The 20,775-nt window shown below is 39.9% G+C and overlaps 4 protein-coding genes across 5 annotated transcripts; 2 read left to right on the top strand and 2 right to left on the bottom strand.

The window, feature by feature from the left end:
• Window positions 1-7,082: 7,082 nt before the first annotated feature.
• On the bottom strand, window positions 7,083-12,406 carry LOC135484669 (small ribosomal subunit protein uS5m-like). The gene is made up of 11 exons (XM_064766300.1): window positions 12,342-12,406; window positions 11,708-11,827; window positions 11,326-11,454; window positions 10,794-11,021; window positions 10,446-10,480; window positions 10,068-10,158; window positions 9,841-9,887; window positions 9,396-9,453; window positions 9,096-9,158; window positions 8,554-8,693; window positions 7,083-7,746 (listed from the first exon to the last, which is right to left on the bottom strand). The coding sequence occupies exons 1-11, from the start codon at window positions 12,403-12,405 to the stop codon at window positions 7,444-7,446; spliced, it is 1,278 nt and encodes a 425-aa protein (XP_064622370.1). The 5' UTR covers window position 12,406; the 3' UTR covers window positions 7,083-7,443.
• Window positions 12,407-12,467: 61 nt separating this feature from the next.
• LOC135484670 (cytochrome c oxidase assembly protein COX16 homolog, mitochondrial-like) lies at window positions 12,468-14,019 on the top strand. The gene is made up of 4 exons (XM_064766301.1): window positions 12,468-12,576; window positions 12,910-12,984; window positions 13,286-13,360; window positions 13,466-14,019. The coding sequence occupies exons 1-4, from the start codon at window positions 12,499-12,501 to the stop codon at window positions 13,583-13,585; spliced, it is 348 nt and encodes a 115-aa protein (XP_064622371.1). The 5' UTR covers window positions 12,468-12,498; the 3' UTR covers window positions 13,586-14,019.
• A 900-nt stretch (window positions 14,020-14,919) lies between these two features.
• LOC135484954 (mitochondrial import inner membrane translocase subunit Tim9-like) lies at window positions 14,920-16,691 on the top strand. 2 transcript variants are annotated; one of them, XM_064766666.1, is made up of 4 exons: window positions 14,920-15,008; window positions 15,522-15,591; window positions 15,777-15,872; window positions 16,078-16,691. In XM_064766666.1, exons 2-4 carry the CDS (start codon window positions 15,526-15,528, stop codon window positions 16,201-16,203), a joined length of 288 nt encoding a protein of 95 aa, XP_064622736.1. In that variant the 5' UTR covers window positions 14,920-15,008; window positions 15,522-15,525; the 3' UTR covers window positions 16,204-16,691. The 2 variants fall into 2 exon arrangements, with proteins under 2 accessions (XP_064622736.1, XP_064622737.1); XM_064766667.1 differs by lacking the exon at window positions 14,920-15,008 and adding an exon at window positions 15,159-15,331.
• Window positions 16,692-17,706: 1,015 nt separating this feature from the next.
• Window positions 17,707-20,426, bottom strand: LOC135484757 (ras-related protein Rab-32B-like). The gene is made up of 7 exons (XM_064766433.1): window positions 20,336-20,426; window positions 20,029-20,061; window positions 19,675-19,771; window positions 19,416-19,472; window positions 19,049-19,184; window positions 18,756-18,864; window positions 17,707-18,454 (listed from the first exon to the last, which is right to left on the bottom strand). Exons 1-7 carry the CDS (start codon window positions 20,415-20,417, stop codon window positions 18,294-18,296), a joined length of 675 nt encoding a protein of 224 aa, XP_064622503.1. The 5' UTR covers window positions 20,418-20,426; the 3' UTR covers window positions 17,707-18,293.
• Between the last annotated feature and the right edge of the window lie 349 nt (window positions 20,427-20,775).

The raw sequence follows: 20,775 nt of genomic DNA, 5'->3' as shown, positions 1-20,775 counted from the left end.
TGGGGAGACGTGGGAGTTGTTGTTAACTCAGAGCTTTCTGCATTGATGCAAGGCGTTGATCATTATTATTGTTGGTCCTCTGCAAAGTTCTCAGCATCCCGACTCTTATGGCGTCCCTTTAAATATTGTACAGCATTTAGAATTGATGAGATACATGTATACGGGCAAGGTAAGTTCTAAGTGGACTCACATTATCAGTAAAAAAAAAATGTAGAGAAATTTAGTTTCCCTCTAATTGCAGTTAAACCATTTTGGAAAAAGGTCCACAACCCGGCCACCAAATTAATCACCCTAACGGTTATCTCAGTAGGTTTTACACCGTGACCGACAGCCAAAGGTAACGAACGTCCGCGAAAAAAAAGAAGACAGCCAAAAGCTGTGGCCATTTTGTGGGAAATCGTACCATCTCCGCAAAAGTCTTCACGAACAACCTCAGTGTTGCTTTGTTTTCTCTCGGCCCAAAATGTTACGCCGAAAAATGTCTCGGAGACAAGCTAGGTCAAGGTAAAGGCAAAAACATCTAATTTTGAAAGTCTGAAATCCCTATACCTACAGATCAGAAGAACGGAAGGTGCTATCTCGGAGCCTTGTGAGTTGGGATGAGACATATATGTGGACAATTTCAAAGAATTGCTATTGGTCGTGTTGAAAAGCAGCAGCAAACGAGCGATTTCGTGCAACAAACTTAAAAAATACTATTTCTTTTTAATTTCTTGGCTGAAACTTACCAGAATCGCAGAGGCGTCATACCCCCTCTGGTGTCAGTGACGTAATTGCACCTAATGAACCTTGGGAGTTCCCCAGTCGTAAAGACAGATTTGAAATAATTTAGGTCCGTGGGCGTTCTCTTTAAAGGGGAAAAACTATCATAACTTTGCCTCTCTGGTATCTCTCAGCACCAAATTTCATTGATTTTGTCAACTAATATGCACCAAGCTCGGCCAGGTGAACTAATAGCAAATTTACCTGGTTGATTCGCGTCCATCTAAAGATTGTTCGTCATCCTGTGCCGGCTGGGCCCAACAGGACCCCGCTGCTGGGACGATCTGCTCGGACCCGTAGGTCTGTACTCCTTGGTGGCTGATATCGGCGTACACATTCCCGTAGTGCTCCCGTGGGTCTTGCTGCCGCGGTGTTGGGATAGGGGATACGTGTGGAATGTGGTAACTAAAATACAAAGATAAACCATAAAATGTACATTAGAACGTTGTCACATAGATATCAGATGTATTATACAACATCCAAATAGTGCCGCGAATCCAGAAAATTGCACAACCTTAAAAAAATAGTGACAAATTGCTGTAACAATTTGTCACTACATATTTGCATTGACTGGCTCGTTGATGTGATGTCCGATTCACACCAAGTGACTATATTACTACACCGATTCCTTGATTTTGTTGAGTCATATTCTTGAGTGAACATCGCTCTAAACACATACATGTAATTTTTTTCAAATTGGCTATATTTTTACATGATAAAAACATACTTCTCTAAGTACATGTACGTTGAAGGAGCATTGTTTTCAATGTTTATTTTAGATGAGTGCATCTGCAACTGTGCCACTATATAGTGTAAAAAGGAGTGATTTACTTGTTCAACACAACACTGCAAACCACTCATGCGTGAATTTGCAAGTCCTCTTTCAGTATTTCCACGCGAAAAACAGCAAGAGAAGAGATCACGACATTTCAATCTGGGGAACACAGAAATAGCGTGTTGACTTTTATCTTTCTGCATTTGCCAAAACAATTACGGGAAACACTTATAAACGGAAACACTCATAAACGTTGACCGGAACAAACATTCTTTTCTAAAAAAATACTGTACTTTTTTATCTGGAATATATGATGCGGAAGCAAAATCACAGGGAGGGACGAGGTCAGTAAACTGCATCCGGACGGTTACCCCAAACACTGCATCAAGCAAACAGCCATCGATCCATATCAATTAACTGAAATCTGTTTTGTCCAAAAATTTGCCACAAAAATGTCCCGGGCTCTTTGGGGTATTTATATCTGTCACCTCTAATCAATAATTAGGGTGCATTTTTCGGTTGGCATGCAATTAGAGAGATAAAATGTTACTCACCGATCGTCGGACCCGCCGTGTGCCATGTTGCAACCCCCTTGGTAATTCCCTTGTCCATGGTACCATGTCTCGGCCATTGTCAATTAATGATATCGTAAGGAAGCGGACAAACAATCATTTGATGAGAACTTTCTGACCATGCTTTTATATCCATGAAAGTAAGGAGACCAAGTGACGTCATTAAAACAACGTAACCAAGACAATGCGGGCAGATTCTCATAGATTCTATTTTTAGTGTTCGCCAAAGAGCCTTCAGAGGGAGGAGCTCGAGGATCACATGATCAGGGTATAATGATTCCCCGTGACGCCATGAGAACTGGCAGGTGATACAGGTAGGGTAGCTTGTGGGAGGGTGTTTGCTCAAACCACGAACAGTGGCTATCATGAGAATCCATATGAAAACTTTTGTAAAGGTAGTCCAAATATTTTGTTCACTTTTTTTCTCCTGCTCAAAATGAAGCAACATCATCAGCCCCCAAAATTTATTGACTTTGAAAATTTTTCAGAATTTTATGAATAAGTTCAACAATTTTGGCGGGAAAACTTAATCATGCATTTTGTCCCCGGATTTTCAACTTCACTAACGCGACCATTCAACATCGGTCCCATGAGTGGTTGTATTACCTGGGTTCTACTGTATTTACTTTATCACACTCGCTATTTTATGTGAGTCCTCATTTCCTGACCAAAACGCTAACCCTGATAGGACAGAAGCCAAATTTTGATGCCACTGAAGTTCACATCATTAGATCTTGTTTGGCACAAAATCAACTCGCTATCGCTATTACATCTTGATGTGGCTGTTGCTTGATTTGTGCCACAAAATTCATGCCTTAACTATCTTGATTAATCAAATATTGCTCATTAGGGTAATAAAGAAATGTCAATGAGGTTTTAAAACCCTTGTAAGACATGCGCCGTGAGTGGCAAATATCGTGCCCTAGCACGGACCACTAAATCTGGAAGTTCAGAATGATGTCAACCTGGCCTTATACGTTGCAATGTCCGTGATTCATACTCCAAGAGATATCAGCTGGACACGCTTGGAGATCGCTATGTCCCTTTAACGAGCTCCAGACAGCCCCTTCAAATGTGGGATTGGACTCATTGGGATAAGATAATTGATATTTCAACAAGGAAAACCTACACTGATCGGAACATGTGTAGCTGAGATCAAGAGTCAGTGACAAATACTATGTCACGGGCTCTTGCTGAGAGTTAAAACGCAAATTAAAATATGATTTCTTTACAAAACGGCATTGTGGTTTGTAAGTAACCACTGGCACATATTGCGCAGTTTATGTATGTCAGATATGACAAAGCAGTTTGATTTTTTTAAATTTCATTATCTATATATTTGTAAAGCATGACTGATATCGACCGCTCTGGATGACCTATATGTAGTTTCTTGATCGCGCGATAGGTGCCGCATTGTCAAAAAGTTGTGATTGGTGGCAAATTCAAATTTTGTGTCATGAGTTGAGACAATATGCTTTTACTATGAAATTCTTCAACAGGTTGTCCCTGTTTACTTATTTGTATCAAGTTCTATTTTGCCAGTAGTAGGAATGATGTCCGCATGAAGCCGAAATATGCCGTCGCCATGCTGTCATTGGTGCAATTAACTAGCATTGACAATAAAAATAGCCAGAATTTAAATCCATTTCTAGCTTCGGCGCGTCTTTGGTTTGCAGCAAGAAAGCATTCATCAGAAAGATATTGATCTGGACAATTGAAAATAAACAGAAAATTGCGTTACCACTTGGGTATAAGGCAATGCAACTTGGCGAAGCAATACGTTACAAATGCAATGGTTGTTGAGCAAGTTGTGAAAACGCCGTTATGAGAAGCAAAATGCGGACGTAATTTCTCATGATTTTTATTCTGTTTTGCGTGATAATGACCTTAGACTCTGGGAAATTGCGTCTTTGGTGCTTTGATGTCAGCTTCTGTTCAAGTGAGGTTATCGATTATTGAAATAAGGGGCCAAGATGCCGTTAAAGTCTCGTCTCTTTAAACAGAATTCCAATTTATCTTCTTTTTATCTGACGGAATCTTTGTGGAATGCCGAAAAATCACATCCCAGGACAGAATTCATTTGTTCAACACTCATCTAGAGGCAAAATTAAAACAGTTTTGATGAGAATGTACACATGGTTGGCATCTAAATCTACAAAATTGAAGTATTGGACACCGGACACCCTCAAGAACGCGAAATATAGCGTCATATGAATGTATTTGTCAACATTATAAAACTTCAAAAACACTTTGCTGTAAAAATATGTGGATATTTAGTACAGAACCATTCACTGGCACCTTTTGTACCAAATATGGCATGCATTTTCTAACAACTATGATAATCATTATGATAAGCTAAAGTGTTAAACTTAAGAGAACACATTGGAAGAAAATCATGTAGAATTCATTGAAAATCTAGACATTTTCCGGTTGTCACCCGCCAATATCGTCTCACTGTGAGAAGGCTCATTCACGTCCTTCCACAACCAATTCTGAAGTATAGCTAGTTACATAGACTGTCTTTGAGCAGGATGGCATCTTCCTTTTGCTAACTGTCACAGTTCCACTGGCTGTTCGGTTCGTGCTCAGGCGAATTTCAAATGAGCAACCTTGAACAAGTCGAGGGTACATTTCAGGGATGGTGCTTTGAAAATGGGACCAGTTGTGACTTCCAGAGTCGCCCCAGGCGTACACCAGGTGTCGGGATCGATAGTGCTGCTAAGTCCTTTTTTTCTGATACAGGTCTGGACGTGCTGTATGATTCATGAGTCAGCTGGTGCCAAATGAGTAAAAAGTCGCTCCCCACTCTCAACCCTATGTATAAAACAAGCGCATATTTTCTGTCGAGTGCACTTTGTCTCGATATTGAGCGAGTATTGCGCAATAAATAGACACCAGGGTCGGCTCCTGAATGAATAACCAGCCAGGCGGGTGATACGGACGGAAGGAAGGGGTTAAGCGTTTCTCAGGGCGCATCCATCTTCCACATACGTCACATGTATTTACTTTGTCACAATTGCATAATAGAACTTCAATGAAGTCATCCTTCCCGAGACTTGAGGTATACCCCCCCCCCCCCACACACACACACACGCGACTAAATGTTGTGTTTGAAGTAATGGGTTTTTAAAAGGACATAACTGACTTTAAAGTAAAATTTATGAACATCCTGGATTTAGACGACAAACTATCTTTAAAGTTGTTTTATAGTATGTTACGAACCACAATAGAGACGAGTCCTACAAGGACGAATTCTCTTTACGATAGGTCGCAAACAATTAGGACTTTGAGTCGACAACGGCAAGCTCCGTCGCTATCCGGTGACTCCTTATTTTCCTAAGTACCCGCTAAAATTAGTATTTTGTTTCATAACCTATCACCGGGCAATTTCCTCCCGGTCCCTTATTAATTTGCCGACAGAACATTAATGGACGGTATATGAGCAAGTTTTATGTAACAGACGTCAAAGATGACACATGTTAAATGTCATCAGTTGAGGTGGTGATTGTAGGGTTTAGCTGACAGGGACAACACGACCGCGGTCAGTTTAACGTCAAAGCAGACCAGGGGAGTATTTGATACATGTACACTCTAGACGCGGTGGACCAGCTTCCCCCTTTGCCATAAGATGATCAGGATGGCGAAATAGACGACTCCGGGAGCCTAGTCTTTTCGGATACCTGGGAAGAACAGCGCATTGTTTGCCTTGCGAGTTCAAACGACACGGCGGGACACGCCCTGGCGGGCGAATCTGGAAGCAAACAAAATATGACTATTTTCGTTGAAACGGTGTAACGTTGTTTATAGTCCAGTGTTTCCATACAACCTGGCAGAGACACCAGTGACCTAGCAGCAGGGGAACACAGAAAAACAAGTCATTGTTGTTTTTCCTGTTTCTGAACAAATGACACGACAGGAAATACTGCTCCAGTTATATATTGGAAAAACATTGGTACTAACTGTGGACAATGTCACATCCAGTGTCCACAGTTAGCGTCTACAACCGGCCCGATATTGGAAAGACATTGGTACTAACAGTGAATAGTGTCACATCCAGCCCAATATTGGAAAGACTCTGGTACTAACTGTGAACAGTGCCACATCCAGCAGTAATATTTAAAAGATAACGGTACTAACTTTGGACATTGTCACATCCAGCCTGATGTTTTGGAAAGACCATCCGGAGTCTAAATTGTGAGAAGAACAGCTTTATTTGTCCGCCGGTCCGGTTGATAGATAACCAGCTGGCAGAGTCATTGACTAATAACCAGCAGGAAAAGTCAAGGTACAGTGGAGAATACTGAAACTTCAGTTAAGACGCAGAAACTTCACAAAGACAATCGGTTTTCAGCACCATCGTCAAAACAGAAGAGGGAAAACATCATTCATAACCAGCTGGAAGAGTCACACCGTTAAAAAAACTGCTCACAACGACCTTGGTGTCCCTGTCATATCCTACTCGGCACCACACAAGCCAGCTTTGACAACCAGACACGTAAATGACCAGACAAACATATGATCAGCTTAGAGATGTGTAATGTTAACCAGCTGGATGAGTAAAAAAATCAGTAACTAGAGACATCACTCCTCTTCCAGCTGGAATATCTACCCAGGTCTTCCAACCAGTCATTGACCCTTCAGTTGGTTATCAATACCTAAGTGTCCGTTCTACAAATTTTCTCAAAAATCTTCCAGCTGGTTATCAAATTCTCATATACTTGCAGAAACATCACCGTCGAGATAATCAAGAGTTCCGTGCGAGCAACACGAATGGAGGCCATCACAATCCCACGATGCATTTTGTCAGTGGCAGTGACAACCATGGCATGTCATCATCCTCACATGGCAGACTTTATAGGCGACATCTGCAATGTCAAGGACACGCACTGACATCCAAAATCGATGCCTGAACGATGTCATTGCACAGCCTCCATATGGGTAGAATCAAGCAATTGAAGGACAGAAGAACAACCAAAACGAAATGCAAATCAAATATCGTTAATCTCAGCTCATTTGTCTCACTGTGATACAAAACAAAGCCATTTTTGGCTACATTCTTTTAGTGGCCAATTAACATCTCTGGTGTGCAGATCTACAACAATCACAACAAACCATTCTACATCTTCCACAGGCCGGAGGTCCCATCACCCATGGCAATCGACTCATTGAAAGATGTTTACTATATGAACTTCATCGGATGGTCTGATCCTGAATCCGAGACCCCCCATACAATCTTCTAGCGTAACAGCCTAGATAAAGTTGTCAATGGCTGGCTTATTTGAGCACACAGGGTATTGTCCAGTCAACAAATTACCACTATCAGTTGCATACTCTTTACACTTCAGACCCAGCAAGGCGAACTATTTGACATTTGGCCTGGTTACGTGATTTCCACAATTCCTTCTTTTTCCAATTTCGCCATGACCTCAACTTTTCATAAAACGGCCGAGGCTTTGGCTTTATATAAGGCACTTTTCCTCCGTAATAAAGTCTATTAAAGTCCAGATCCTCATCTCGGCCAATCGACCGTGTCTTTCCTGACGAAGGCGATGCAAGCACAACCGGTAGGTTGTCCATTTCATTCCTAAGTTCCACAACGTGGAGTTGCTGTCTCTCGGCAAGTTCTTTATGTGTTTCCTGCAAGACAAACTATGATACTTCAAGGCGAGTCATGCCATTATGTGGGGAGGGGGAGTCAAATTTATATCAAATACAAAATGTAGGTCCTTCAAAGAGCCTAATGAAAAACCCATTTTGATATGGGTTATACTGGAAATACATGTACTAGCAAGACAACTGCTGCCTTTTTCTGTATGAAGTCACCAAATCGGAGTGCTATTTTCCCATGTAATGGACTATAACAATGGTTTATATACTGGAAATACATGTACTAGCAAGACTGTTAACTGCTGCCTTTTTCTGTATGAAGTCACCAAATCGGAGTGCTATTTTCCCATGTAATGGACTATAACAATGGTTTATATACTGGAAATACATGTACTAGCAAGACTGTTAACTGCTGCCTTTTTCTGTATGAAGTCACCAAGTCGGAGTGCTATTTTCCCATGTAATGGACTATAACAATGGTTATACTGGAAATACATGTACTAGCAAGACTGTTAACTGCTGCCTTTTTCTGTATGAAGTCACCAAGTTGGAGTGCTATTTTCCCATGTAATGGACTATAACAATGGTTATACTGGAAATACATGTACTAGCAAGACTGTTAACTGCTGCCTTTTTCTGTATGAAGTCACCAAGTCTGAGTGCTATTTTCCCATGTAATGGACTATAACAATGGTTATACTGGAAATACATGTACTAGCAAGACTGTTAACTGCTGCCTTTTTCTGTATGAAGTCACCAAGTCTGAGTGCTATTTTCCCATGTAATGGACTATAACAATGGTTATACTGGAAATACATGACCCAATCAGAGACTTGCCTGAGTAGCTAGTGCATTGAAGAATGCTTTTGTCATATTCTGCACATTCTTCGTCGATCCCTCAACTTTACAATGCAAATCTTTGATACCCATCACATCGCAAATGGTCTTCAGAACTCGATGAGACTTGATGCCGTATCCTGAAAGCCAAATTATAGAAAGAATAATCCGACGAGATATGGAAGCCAGCCCTATATAAGACAACAGGAAGCAGCCCATGTGCCACGGAACCGATGACCGTGGCACACATCCTGACAAGATGTGCGAGATTGGCAGCTCTGAGAAAAGACATCTGGCCAGAAGGTACCAGCCTACAAGACCAGCTCTATGGAGACCTCCAACAGCTGCGAAACACCATAGAATACATCAGAAGATCGGACTTGACTGTCCAGAGCGAACAAGAAGAAGAAGAAGACAACAGGAAGCAGCTAGGGTGTCCACCAGGTGGTTTTCAGGTGACTTTAATACAATGCAGTTACTAGAGACTACCACCAAGGGGAATCAATAACAATGCTAGTTCCTCATTAACACAAAAAACTCACCTTGCTGCTTTTTGTTGATGAAGATCGCGGTGAAAAAGAATTTGGTATACATGTTGTGGAACACTGCAAAGAAAATCAAATATGTCATCCATCACACCAAAATGGGTAATATCAAGTTTTTAAATAAGCTTCAAACTCTCTCCAATCGAAATCTAATCACGAAACAACCAATTTTATCGAAACACCGTAAGTATACTGGTAGATACTTCCGTCACGTTGATTTTGAAACTGCAAAGTGACATGTAGTACCTTGAAGATGTCACCATAGTGCCAAGGCGCTCTTTACAAATAGTTACTAACCTGTGTGTCCATTGTAGAGTTCAATGTATTGCAGTCGCTGAGCCGCTTTATTCTTTGCCTGCAAGGGAAAAAAATGACGTAAGAAACTTGTAGGGAACAACCATGTTTACTCTTAAACGGCAACTGCCTAACGTAAGTTTCTAGCACAGCGTAGGAAGATGAAGGACGAGATGGATGGACTGGTGATGCAAGATGTCACGTCAGCAGGTGTAGGGAGAGATGTACTGAGCACAGACTGTAGAGAATGGAGACATGACCTTTCACAGTTGACGCGGATACATCATGTTGCCGCAGTGAATGAATGAGTTTGCTATGAAGGCCTATTGACCCTTACCTTTCTCATTTTACCATCATTCAAAACTAAAAGAAAACATTCAAATTACAACAAAATTCGAGACACATATTGGACCTGTCTAATGTAGGTCCAGTTCACGACCATTTTTACCTTTCGTAGAGCAGCTTGTCCATTAGGAGATCTGGCCAGACCATATCCTATAAAAGATGAAGACATTTTTTTGTCATAATCGTATTTTATGGGTGCCCCAACATGCATAGAAATCCCATCTGATTTGAAGTTGCGACCTTGGAGTAACCCTAATTTATGAAAGACAGGAATAATTTTTTTCAATCTGCAAGTGATTTTGATTACAATTTACTATTCGAACAACCTACCAGCTAGGCCATTTTTGTTGCCAGTCACAACAAATGCACTGAACCGGGATTTACGTCCCAGTGTACCAGTCATGTTGGACACCATTTTAAACTGAAAAGGAAATTGTATCATATAAATGGTCCCAATTTACACAAATGTTCCAAAGCTAATGCCGCTTTTATGAAGTTGATATGTTGATATGATTCATTGTAGTGTTTGTAAGTGTCATGAATTTTGCTTAAAAGCAGTTGGTCCTGTATTATATTGAGAAACTCCTTTATGTGTGCCAATTTCAATCCATTAATCTAGAATCAAAACTTCAGACGTCAGACTTCAAGTCTTCACTACCATATAGGTACAGTCATGTAAATAGCTAAAAGTGAGTTGCTTTAACTTACCTCCAATACTCTGGTATCAAAGCCCTCAAATGTATCTAAAAAGAGTAGGAAATGATACAAATATCACGCACATTATTTTCTTATCACAAAACTAACACTTGCTACTAAATTCCTGCACCTGATAGAGTTCATATTTATTTGGGTAAACAGGTGACACTTGCGCTAGATGGTGGGTGTTGTTTCCCCAAATCGGGTAAACATAATGCAAGAGGGCCATGATCCAAAGTATTAAATTTGTATGGCCTCAGTGAACACAACATGTGCCACAGAAAACCACATACAAAAATTATTTATGTACTGGTGATTCACAATGGGAAACTCTTTTGAAGGAATGACAACATAACTTACAATCTCCTACAGGGTCTGGAGCTCCAATACTCATTCCGGGCCATCTTGAACCGGCATATCCTCTCTGCAGCGTAGGTACAGAGAATTTTCTTCTCGTCTGCATCTTCTCCCGGAACTTCACCAAATCACTCTCAAAATCTGGATTGGTGGGTAACTGCTTCTGCTTTACCATCTCTCTGCCTTTCATTACTGGTGCATTCAAACCTGGCCACACCATGTTAGAGCGACCTAGAGGGACAATTTTACATTTCAGTGAGTAAGTATTTAAGCACGAAGTTGAAGTGGCAAAAAATGCAAATGAGCACCACAAGCTAATTTAAAGCCAGCTATTCTAATACAGGCCAATCTAAGTTTACTATTTTAGTGCATTTTAGCACTACGTGTAAATATCAACCAAGTTTTTGGAGGTGTACATGTACATGTATGTTAAATCAGGCAAATATAATCTTTCAAAAGGACTTCCTGAGCTTTACATTTTTCCACTGTGACGATGAAATGCTACATCTGGTGACTCTGAACTCAAGAAACTCACCCACTCCAATGATCTGACCTCGGTTGAGGTCGGTCTTCCTCCTTGCTCCACCGCCTCTCTTACCACGACCTTTCTTCCTACCAGCATTACTAAGGCCCATCACGCCAGCCCATAAGTCATCACCAGGAACTGCAAGGTAGAATCATGACATATATATTGATAGCCCCAGTTAACTCTTACGTTCCCAAACGTAAAAAAATCACAAATTTTCGATTTTGTGCAGTTAAAATAGCAATAGCAGGCCAATTTGGCAAAGGGCCTCTCACAATTTTGGTAGATCTGGGCAACAGACAGTTATGCAGGACACCCAAATTGTTCACATCTATGACTGTTGCCCAGAGATAAACACGTTGATTACACTCCATTTACTTCACTAACTTACGTTTATTGAAGAAACTGTTGTACCGAACTTGCTGCGCTGATACAGCCAGTTCATTCTGTTTGGATGTGACTGTGTAGATACTAGAGGCAGTCCGTAACGAGCTATTACAATGAGGAAAATCTGTAGGAGGCAAAATGTGGATATATTATTAAAGACAAAGTCACTGCCATTTCCCAAGTGACGAAATAAAGGGCATTTCTCATTAGACCAGAACAGTGGCAGTGAATTCTTCAGTCAGGCCATCTGTGGAAGTACTGAATTCAGAAGAGTAAACTTTTATTCTCTCATAGTAGAAACCCTTTTACTGTTTTAGAATAGAAATAAGGCTAGCAGCAGCATCCCAATAACACAATCCCAACTTTCCCTAGGGTCGAAACGTGTCACATCTTTGTCAGAACAATGCAATACGCTAGCGACAGTGAGGACTGCAGTTTGCTGGTAACATATTTCAAGTTAATCCTGCTTTGCCTGTCCATACAAGTACACTACATTACAATCCAGGGCAATTTTCCTTGAAATAAAATCAGGTTTCACGGAAAATCAGGGGAATGGTGAAACAATTTAACGACTTTTAAAGATTCTCTGTATCGTAAAGACGACAATCACTTCTTCTATCCTCTTAGGAAGCACTAACCTAGTTTTATTGCGTGAAAAACAACCGCACGCCGAGCGGCCAGCATTCGCAAGGGCGCTGCCATCTTAAATCTTACGCAATTTTAGAAAATCTTCGCGCAACACATAGTACATTTTGTACATGATTGAACCTGCCGACCTCTCTGCCGTGCGCGAGAATGTCTGCCCAAGATGTTTTGATTTGGCTTCGGAGACAAACTAAAAGCCGATTTGTTCGATTTGGGTTGCCATTTTTGGTAAGTTCTTCATAGACACAATTAAGAAAGTATTGTACAAGAGCCTGATTGAAAAATTATTTTCAAGATTCTGCTCAAAATGATTATAAAAGTGTATTTCTGCAATCCTCATCCTTGATCCTATGGAGCGCCCCACAGGAAAAATTTGCCTAACATCAGGAGGGAGACATTAAATAGTAATTAAGCCACGCTGTGCGTATTATCACCGTTACGTCATGATGTTTTTATGCTAATATGCACAACATTGCGATTGAAACGACGCTAAAATTCGGCCAAAACCCTCGTCGGACTCCAGTTCAAATATTTTATTGCTTTCCTTTCACTTTCACTCAGACTATGATAGTTGGTGGCTCATTTGGTCTGAAGTACTTCGCATCTCTGAGGTATGAATTCAGCCGGAGAAAAATGGTAAGTTAGGTCAAATTAGGAAAAAAAACAAAGCTTCCATGCATATTCAGTGATGTAGGGGGCTGTTGTCAAGAGTAAGGCAAATATTCCCTTCTTTAAATGTTTGTGAAGGATTCAAGGATTTCAGTCAACATTTGGGAACTATCAAAGTGGTAAACAATGGTGCAAAGTTATCAGGACAGCACCCCCGAACAGCTGCCCTGTCCCTTGAAAAAAGGCATTACTTTCTGAACTGATAACTATTGATGCAGTGAGACCAAGTTGTCAAGTCTGTTATGTCTGTTATGTCTGTATATTTCAGATTACACATGAAGAGGCTGACCAGTATGGTGTGAAAATGAAAAAGGAGAAATCATCAATTGAGGACACATACCAGGTAAGGATAGTTAGTTGGGTATTCCTGAAAATTTGTCACTTTCAATGTTCAATCTAGATCCCAATGGCACTTGTTCTAGTCATTCTTTTGTTTATTCACTTTCAGAAAATGAAGGAGGAAGACATTGACACGTGGCAAAATGTGCGAGGGCCACGACCATGGGAGGACTCTAAAACCATCCAAGCTGAGCTTCGATCAGGACAAGCTACGAATGCCAGTAGCTGATATTTGTTGGGATGACTTTCAAGTCGTATTTTCTAAAATCTCCAAAATTGAAAAGGTTACCAATAGTATTTGAGAATTTAGGATGACTTCAAAAGTGTTTGCAGCTGTGATAGGGGCTAATATGATCATGTGACGATGTGTGTTTGTGTAACGTTATGAAAGTCAGTGGAATGAAGGAAATAATAGAGCTGGTAGTCTTTTTGTTTGCTTAATCAAGACAAAAAAAAGCAGACAGAAACCAGAACGGTAGTCCTGGGTTTTGGAGGTACATTAAACCTGAGGACCAAGGTATCAACTTAGACAATTACTAGAGGATATTTCTGATGATGCGCAGACTTATGACTGGGGGTTGCCATTTTTCAATTGATATTAAAATGCTGATTGTAAAAATGTATGAACATGTAAGTGTGTATTAAATTCATGCGTGTTTTTATATACAAGTGTCTCTTACCTTTATTATAATTTTGGCATCTGGATTGTGGAAGTCTAGGTGAAAGTGCAGCAGGTGACCGAAGTCTTGTTTGGTAACTTCTATTATGCATGATGAATATGAGGTTACCAAGTGTAGATTCAGTTTAATCTGCTGGGCAACCACAGGTAAAGCAGAAGTCATGATTGTATTCTTACAGGGAGACCAGTGACATAGTGCTTAGAACACAGAATTCATAAACAGTAGGTCATGGGTTCAACTCTGGTTGTGTCCTTGAGCCTCGATGAGCGAGACATAAAAAGGGAGTAGCAAAAGAATGTGCAGCTCAAAAAGACAAAATGGTCTTTAGTCAATGTAGACCCCCCTTCCAAGCTTAGAGCAACCAGCCTAGGTTGATTCCTCTAAATTCCAAGAGACAAAATTTGAGCAACTTTAGCCTCATCTTGCATGATGTACCCTTGAAATGCCCAGTGAACCCTTGGACACACTTGGACATTGAGGGATGCGGAGAGTATTTTGGTGCAAAATTGAAACTTCCGATATAGATAGATAGATAGATATACAAATCACTCAACTCTTAGATTATGAATGGGAGAAGCTTTGAAAAAATGACAGAAAATAATAGAGAAATCAAGGCTTGTATGGGTGGTATTGGCTGGAGTGAGGAATGTGGGAAAGGAGGGTATGGGGTCTGGTTGTGGCCCCAATTATATAAAATCAAAATTGGGTAGGTGGGGTCAGGTATTGAGTGGACCGTCTAGTATACCTGGGTGATGGAAACATCACTTGGTTGAGCCCCTTTTCGGAGCCAGCCTCTGGTCTTTTTGGAGATAATGCTACGGACATCTTAAGGGCATTGCCACGGCCAATGTGGAATTAGTTCACAGAGGTTTATTTTAAAAAATTGCATGTGGAAAATCACTTCTGCTACGATTTCTACCTCAATAAAAAATCATCATATTTTATCCGAATTAAAGACTGAAAGTACATTTGGTATGAATATATCGATTGACTGACATTATATGTAGGAAAAAATATCACAGATGAAATGAATTTCAGTCGAATACGTCTGAAAATTCAACTGTAAAATTGCAACATGCGTTTATGATTATATGCTGCACTGCAGTGCATAGGGCCACACGATGTACATGAACATGTACATGCATTTGATTTGTTTGGCACGTACTGATTTGTCTTCTTCGAATGGGTACTGGTGGGTGATACCCTGGTGGGTCATGACTGGTCAGCGACAAAACAAATTCTTCAAAACCATCAATTGCAGCATCGATCCGGATCATGCATGGCAGCTGATGTCAGTGATGAAAGTCAAGATTGTAGATGCATCGCAAATTTATTAATTATGCGCGAGCTTGGGCCCAGGCAACAACTAACAAGTGCATATTATTCAAAAGTTTGGGAATATCGGGCACTTGCTGAACTTTAATCGAGCTCAGGTCAGGTGAGTGGTGATGTTCCATGATACTCATAAAAAACACTTTTTTTCAGAAAAATGGCAGCCCTACCCCCACTAGGATCTGTAGGAATGGACCAGCAGACTGCTGACACTGTAAAACAGGTAGGACTGTTTAATATGTTATTCTTACATGTAAGATGTTGGCAGCAGCTCACCTCACTGCTATTCTTATTCCTTAAAAGAAAGAAATGTATCTCTGAGACTGAGACCTAGATTTGCTTGTTGTAACTCCTTTACTTTATTGGCAGATTTTTGTCATCTTTTGATTCATTATTAATCTCTTTCAGTTCCGTGAATTCTTGATGTCCTATAACAAGTTATCTGAGATGTGTTTTGCTGATTGTGTCCATGATTTCACATCAAGAAAAGTACAAGAAAAAGAGGTGGGTTCGGTTCGAAGATCTGCTGGCTAGAATAAGTGGTAGATCAGAATTTAGAGGCAGGGAATCGCTTCTGGACTAATATTAATGTTGACGCTTTACCTTGCATTGTCATGAATTGTCATTACATAATCAAGCCCATCTTCCTGTTTGCTGATTATTGGCTTGGAAATCTTCCATAGTACTGACTTTTTCACTCTCCTTTCAGCAAACCTGTGTGTTATCATGTATGGAAAAATATCTCAAGATGACACAAAGAATATCTCAGCGATTTCAAGAATATCAAGTTATACAGAATGAGAATCTGACGGCAGGTCATAAACCGCCGCAGTGATGGATGTTGTGATCATGGATTCAGGAACTTATGCTTTAAGACTGATCTGTGATCTCCGGAGTCACAATGTTGAATTTATGCTCATGGATATCATACTGAACCTCCAGGTCTAGGCCGGCAACCAGGCATGGTTTCTATGTCACCATCACACAAATAACATTTTCAAACTTTGTGTTTGGTTCACCGGCCTGGATCTGAAGGTAAAGTATCAAAAGCGAGAGTGAGGTCAGGAGCCAAGACAGGCAGATGATACCACTACTTTTCCGGCTGAGCCCCGACGAGATCATTGTATTGCCTAAAGTCATGCGAGTTGTTCTTCAGTCTTGAGACAATAACCATTTTGTCCTCAACTCTCATATCGGACTTCTGCATTTGTTTGAATGCATGGTGCGAAGAGTGCCCAGAGGGTTTAAGTGAATGTGATTAGAATTCTATGTAATGTGTATTCATTTGTTTTTATATACCAAATATAAAAATGGGTTGATAAATTTGCCTTTTCTCTTAATTCATTCTTACAAAAATTCGATGAAAATGCTTGGGAAAGTTCCTGCCATGTTAAAGTGTCATGTAAGAAGTAAAGTATTGTAAGTGTCACCCCTAATGAAAGGGCCAACCAGCTTTGGCTCATGAGACACTCTTTACTTCCAAACTCCTATCTCTAATGCTAGTTGCCTGGTGAGAAGGCAGTTTGTACCCTATATTTAACTAGCTGGTGGCTAACCAACAGGCTGCATCGGAAAGAGTTTACCAGCCAGCCTTGAAGCTTCGACCTCCCATTCACGAGGCAGCCATCAGATCAGTATACTGCTGTACTGTTTCAGTGATGGAAATTTGTAAAGTATCTGAAAGTATCCTCTGTACACTTGAAGCCCAAATGCGCATGCCTTGTCTTAAGAATGTCTTTGCAGAATGACAATCAAAGAACGATGGGTCCTTCACACTCGGGCTGTGCAAAGGGAGTCTCTATGGCTTTTTTGATTTTATACATGGACACCGAATCTGTACAGAGGGCAATATCTTGGCTGAACGACAATCAAAGGACATGGGTCATCAACATGAGATGCTGGCTGCACAAAGGGAGTCTCTTGCATTTGATTTTCATATCCATGAAGCCCAAAGCCATCTCGTGAGGACAATACCTTGGCAGAATGACACTCAAATCACAATGGGTCATCCACATGATGCTCTGGCTGCACGAAGGGTGTCTCTATGTCATTGGATTTTCATTTACATGACTCCCAAATCTGTCTCATGTGGAGAAAGTCAATCAGACAGTCTGGATAAGGAATCCACACAAAACACATTCCCATTAGGTATTTTCCACTCCAATCACTCAATCCTTATTTGGTAAGATTCTGCCGTGGTGGCCAAAATGGCATTTATTGCTTTATTTTTAACCCTAGCCAATTTTCAGTGTTGAGCTGAAACATGTAGAGGACATCCTCTGCATGCCAAATAAACCCGTGTTTTGTGATAAAAATTAAATAAAACTGCAATTATATAAAAGTCATTTATTCTAAAATACGTGTACAATTCATATATATACTAATTATTTGCAACATACATCTCATTTTGTTTACTCATTTACTGTCAAGTCAATCAAAACATCATGGACCACAAATACTAGATTGCCTTCACACACAGCTAACAGCATTATAATCAAGTGTATATCGGATATGTTCATCAGCCTGCAGATAACTTGAAGAAGTCCAGCAAAGTACTGGAAGCAACTACCATAGCACCATAGATACAATTTTAGCAGTGTCATGGCCACATTAGCAGTACTGGTCATTGGATTTCATAAGTATCTCGGCCACATCAGCAGTAATTGATCAATTGTTCTAGCTTTGCCTTTGTACTGGTTCCTAACATTCGTGTTTAATTTACATACAATATTAGATAGATATATAAACATATTTACAAAATGGCACTTTTCAAAGACCACAAATAATGTAAACTCTGTGAACTTTGACCATCATCAAGTGACAATTTCATTTTCTTTTCCAAGATATCAAATAACGATGCTTGGTTTGAAAGAATTGACACTGGAATGCTGCCAACCAAGTTCTAACCATTGATTGTTTATGACTTCAGCTACAGCAGCTGGACTTTTTTGACACATTATCATCTTCAAAAGACGATTCCTCTTCAAACTCTTCCGCCGCGTTGCTAAGTTTGATGCTCTCAATAGGTTTTTGTCCCTCCACAGGAAGTTCTGTGATTCGTTTCACGAGGAAATCCATTGCCTCATCTGGAGAAGAAATGATTTCCATTAGGCTCCATAAATAACTTCTTTTAAATCATAAAATGGTTAGGTGAAAAAAGTACATTACAAATCATGATCGAATCGCATCGTGTGAATTCGTATGAATCAAGTCTATAATTTTACACATTCTACATTTGATCTTTTCAGGCCAGCTGAAAGTAGGCTACTGAGCGGCACTGGAAGAGCATTGAACCCACAACCTTCTGATCACAGGTCAGATGCTCTTCCACCGTTCCACCCTGATTTTCCTAACTTCACTCTCAAAGAAAGAGAGACTATATCTTACCTATATTGACGTTGTCTTTTGCTGATGTGGGAAACCAGCCTATAAACTTGTGTTCTTTACAAAATTCAGATAGCGCTTTTGTGTCAATATCAACACTTTCCACATCGGCCTGAAAAACGAGGGACTGGAAAGTTACTAGTAAAACCAACTTTTGAAATATCTCAAATTTGGATTGATGCGTTACAGTATCAAAATCAATCAATGAAACTTATTAGAACATTGTTCAAGACCAACTTGATTGTAAGGCAAAGAAAATAGAGTGATATATGGCGTTGACTAATTTTTAAGCTTACCTTATTTGCTAAAAGTAGGACAGGTACTGGGTCACCATCAGCCAACATGACCTTGGAGTTGACATCGCTGAGCCATTTCGTAACTGAATCAAACGTGGCAGGTCTTGAAACATCAAACACTATTATAGCTGCTATACTGAAAGATGAAGAAAAGAGTCGTTGACAATTTCATCATTTTATGATTGGCCTTGTGGTTGATGTAGAACTTCATAATTGATGTTGGAAAAAGGTAAGAACTCTTGGCTTTTTTCCCAAAGAATGAATCACAAGAAAATGAGAGCTTATTTGACATTGCTGAGAATGTTTACTTTCATTGACGAAATTTGTAATGAGAAAACTATTTGGAATCATATCACAACATACTCACGCATATTTGTAATAGACTCTTGTCATATGACCAAACCGTTCATGACCGGCTATGTCCCTGAAATCAAACAGTCATAGATCGAATGATTTGATGAAGTATTCAGTCCTCATGTTTTGTATTTTGTAATTTCTTATTTTTCCCTTTTCTTTTCTTTTGTGTCAGTAAGGGACAGTAGAATCCCTGGGGGAAGGGGGTACAGTTATGAATTATAAAATTTGAATTATAAAATTTAAAAAAAATATTGTGCATGATCCCTTACCATAACTGAAGATTCACCCTAGTTACTGCATCCCATTCTATAGTCTTTAAGGCAAAGTCTACTCCTATTGTTAACTTGTAGTTAGGTGTAAAATAACCTGAAAATGAAAGTGAAAAGGTTACTTGTTTTGAATATGATCTATCCTTACAAAATGAAAGAGAGTTGAAGTATAGATATTGTTACAAGAGCTGCTTAGCCTTTAGCTTCCTCTTTCTACTAGTACAATAACTTCAATTTTGAGAAGCCCTGAGCTCTTGTTTCAGATCAAGTTCTAAGAATGCCAACTATATAAATGAGTGCTTTCGTTCTATTTGGTCTGGTATTTCATCTATCAATTAAAAAAAAACATATTACCTTCTGTATATCTTTTGATTATGGAAGTTTTACCTGAAAATAAGACCACTATAGTAACACGAACAGCAAACATCTTTTGAAAAAAAGCAAAGCTAAACATCTACAGATACGGAAAGAGGGGGGTGCTCAATGGCTCAGTGGCCATCTTTCCCCTTCAGGCTTCACAATATGAATAGTAAGGACAAGCACAAGCCTGACAAAGCCAAAGGTGTCATAAACATGTTGAATATTCAAATGGCTTCATTGTCAATCATCGACATGCCAATGTAAGGTTTTCATGAGCTGTACTCTTTGCTATTCAACCTACCAACACCAAATTCCCCAATAACAAGCACTTTGTAAAGATGTTCTTGCTTGATTACGATTGGCGTGTTGGTTTCACTCTCCATGGCCGCCGCCATTTTGTACCGTTCAGCTGACAGGTCACATGACCAGTAACCTCTCTTGTTGGAGATCTTGACACTAGAGGCGCTCCCCCATGCATTGGCTAAGACAATGGGTTACGCATAGGCACATTTTGCATTGTTCATGTCAAAAATATGTTATATTAATTATGTTGTAATTCTTATGCTCAAAATCAATTAATAAAAATAAAGATTATAATAATATTAACCAAACAAGTGCAAAGAAAGTGTAAGTTATTTGACTGATTCTGGTTACTAGACTCAAAATGAATTTAAGTGTTTCAGAATGCAAACCATGGGCATAAAACATCACAAAAACTTTAGATTCTAAATCTTTCGCCGG

This window comes from Lineus longissimus, chromosome 3, assembly GCF_910592395.1.
Source record: "Lineus longissimus chromosome 3, tnLinLong1.2, whole genome shotgun sequence".
Taxonomy (NCBI): domain Eukaryota; kingdom Metazoa; phylum Nemertea; class Pilidiophora; order Heteronemertea; family Lineidae; genus Lineus; species Lineus longissimus.
The sequence above is the reverse complement of the archived record's forward strand: the minus strand, read 5'-3'. Positions and strand labels throughout refer to the sequence as shown.

What these genes read in the sequence shown, in the direction of transcription:
- LOC135484669 (XM_064766300.1), bottom strand. Translation starts at nt 12,405, where the DNA reads ATGGCAGCGCCCTTGCGAATGCTGGCCGCTCGGCGTGCGGTTGTTTTT. An exon ending in TTTTCACGCAATAAAACTAG is followed by an intron (nt 11,828 to 12,341) that starts GTTAGTGCTTCC and finishes TGCCTCCTACAG; the next exon opens with ATTTTCCTCATTGTAATAGC. An exon ending in TCCAGACCCTGTAGGAGATT is followed by an intron (nt 10,481 to 10,793) that starts GTAAGTTATGTT and finishes TACTCTTTTTAG; the next exon opens with ATACATTTGAGGGCTTTGAT.
- LOC135484670 (XM_064766301.1), top strand. Translation starts at nt 12,499, where the DNA reads ATGTCTGCCCAAGATGTTTTGATTTGGCTTCGGAGACAAACTAAAAGC. An exon ending in GATTTGGGTTGCCATTTTTG is followed by an intron (nt 12,577 to 12,909) that starts GTAAGTTCTTCA and finishes ACTTTCACTCAG; the next exon opens with ACTATGATAGTTGGTGGCTC. An exon ending in AATTCAGCCGGAGAAAAATG is followed by an intron (nt 12,985 to 13,285) that starts GTAAGTTAGGTC and finishes TGTATATTTCAG; the next exon opens with ATTACACATGAAGAGGCTGA.
- LOC135484954 (XM_064766666.1), top strand. Translation starts at nt 15,526, where the DNA reads ATGGCAGCCCTACCCCCACTAGGATCTGTAGGAATGGACCAGCAGACT. An exon ending in CTGCTGACACTGTAAAACAG is followed by an intron (nt 15,592 to 15,776) that starts GTAGGACTGTTT and finishes AATCTCTTTCAG; the next exon opens with TTCCGTGAATTCTTGATGTC. An exon ending in GAAAAGTACAAGAAAAAGAG is followed by an intron (nt 15,873 to 16,077) that starts GTGGGTTCGGTT and finishes CTCTCCTTTCAG; the next exon opens with CAAACCTGTGTGTTATCATG.
- LOC135484757 (XM_064766433.1), bottom strand. Translation starts at nt 20,417, where the DNA reads ATGGAGAGTGAAACCAACACGCCAATCGTAATCAAGCAAGAACATCTT. An exon ending in AATCAAAAGATATACAGAAG is followed by an intron (nt 19,772 to 20,028) that starts GTAATATGTTTT and finishes TTTCATTTTCAG; the next exon opens with GTTATTTTACACCTAACTAC. An exon ending in AGGGTGAATCTTCAGTTATG is followed by an intron (nt 19,473 to 19,674) that starts GTAAGGGATCAT and finishes GTTTGATTTCAG; the next exon opens with GGACATAGCCGGTCATGAAC.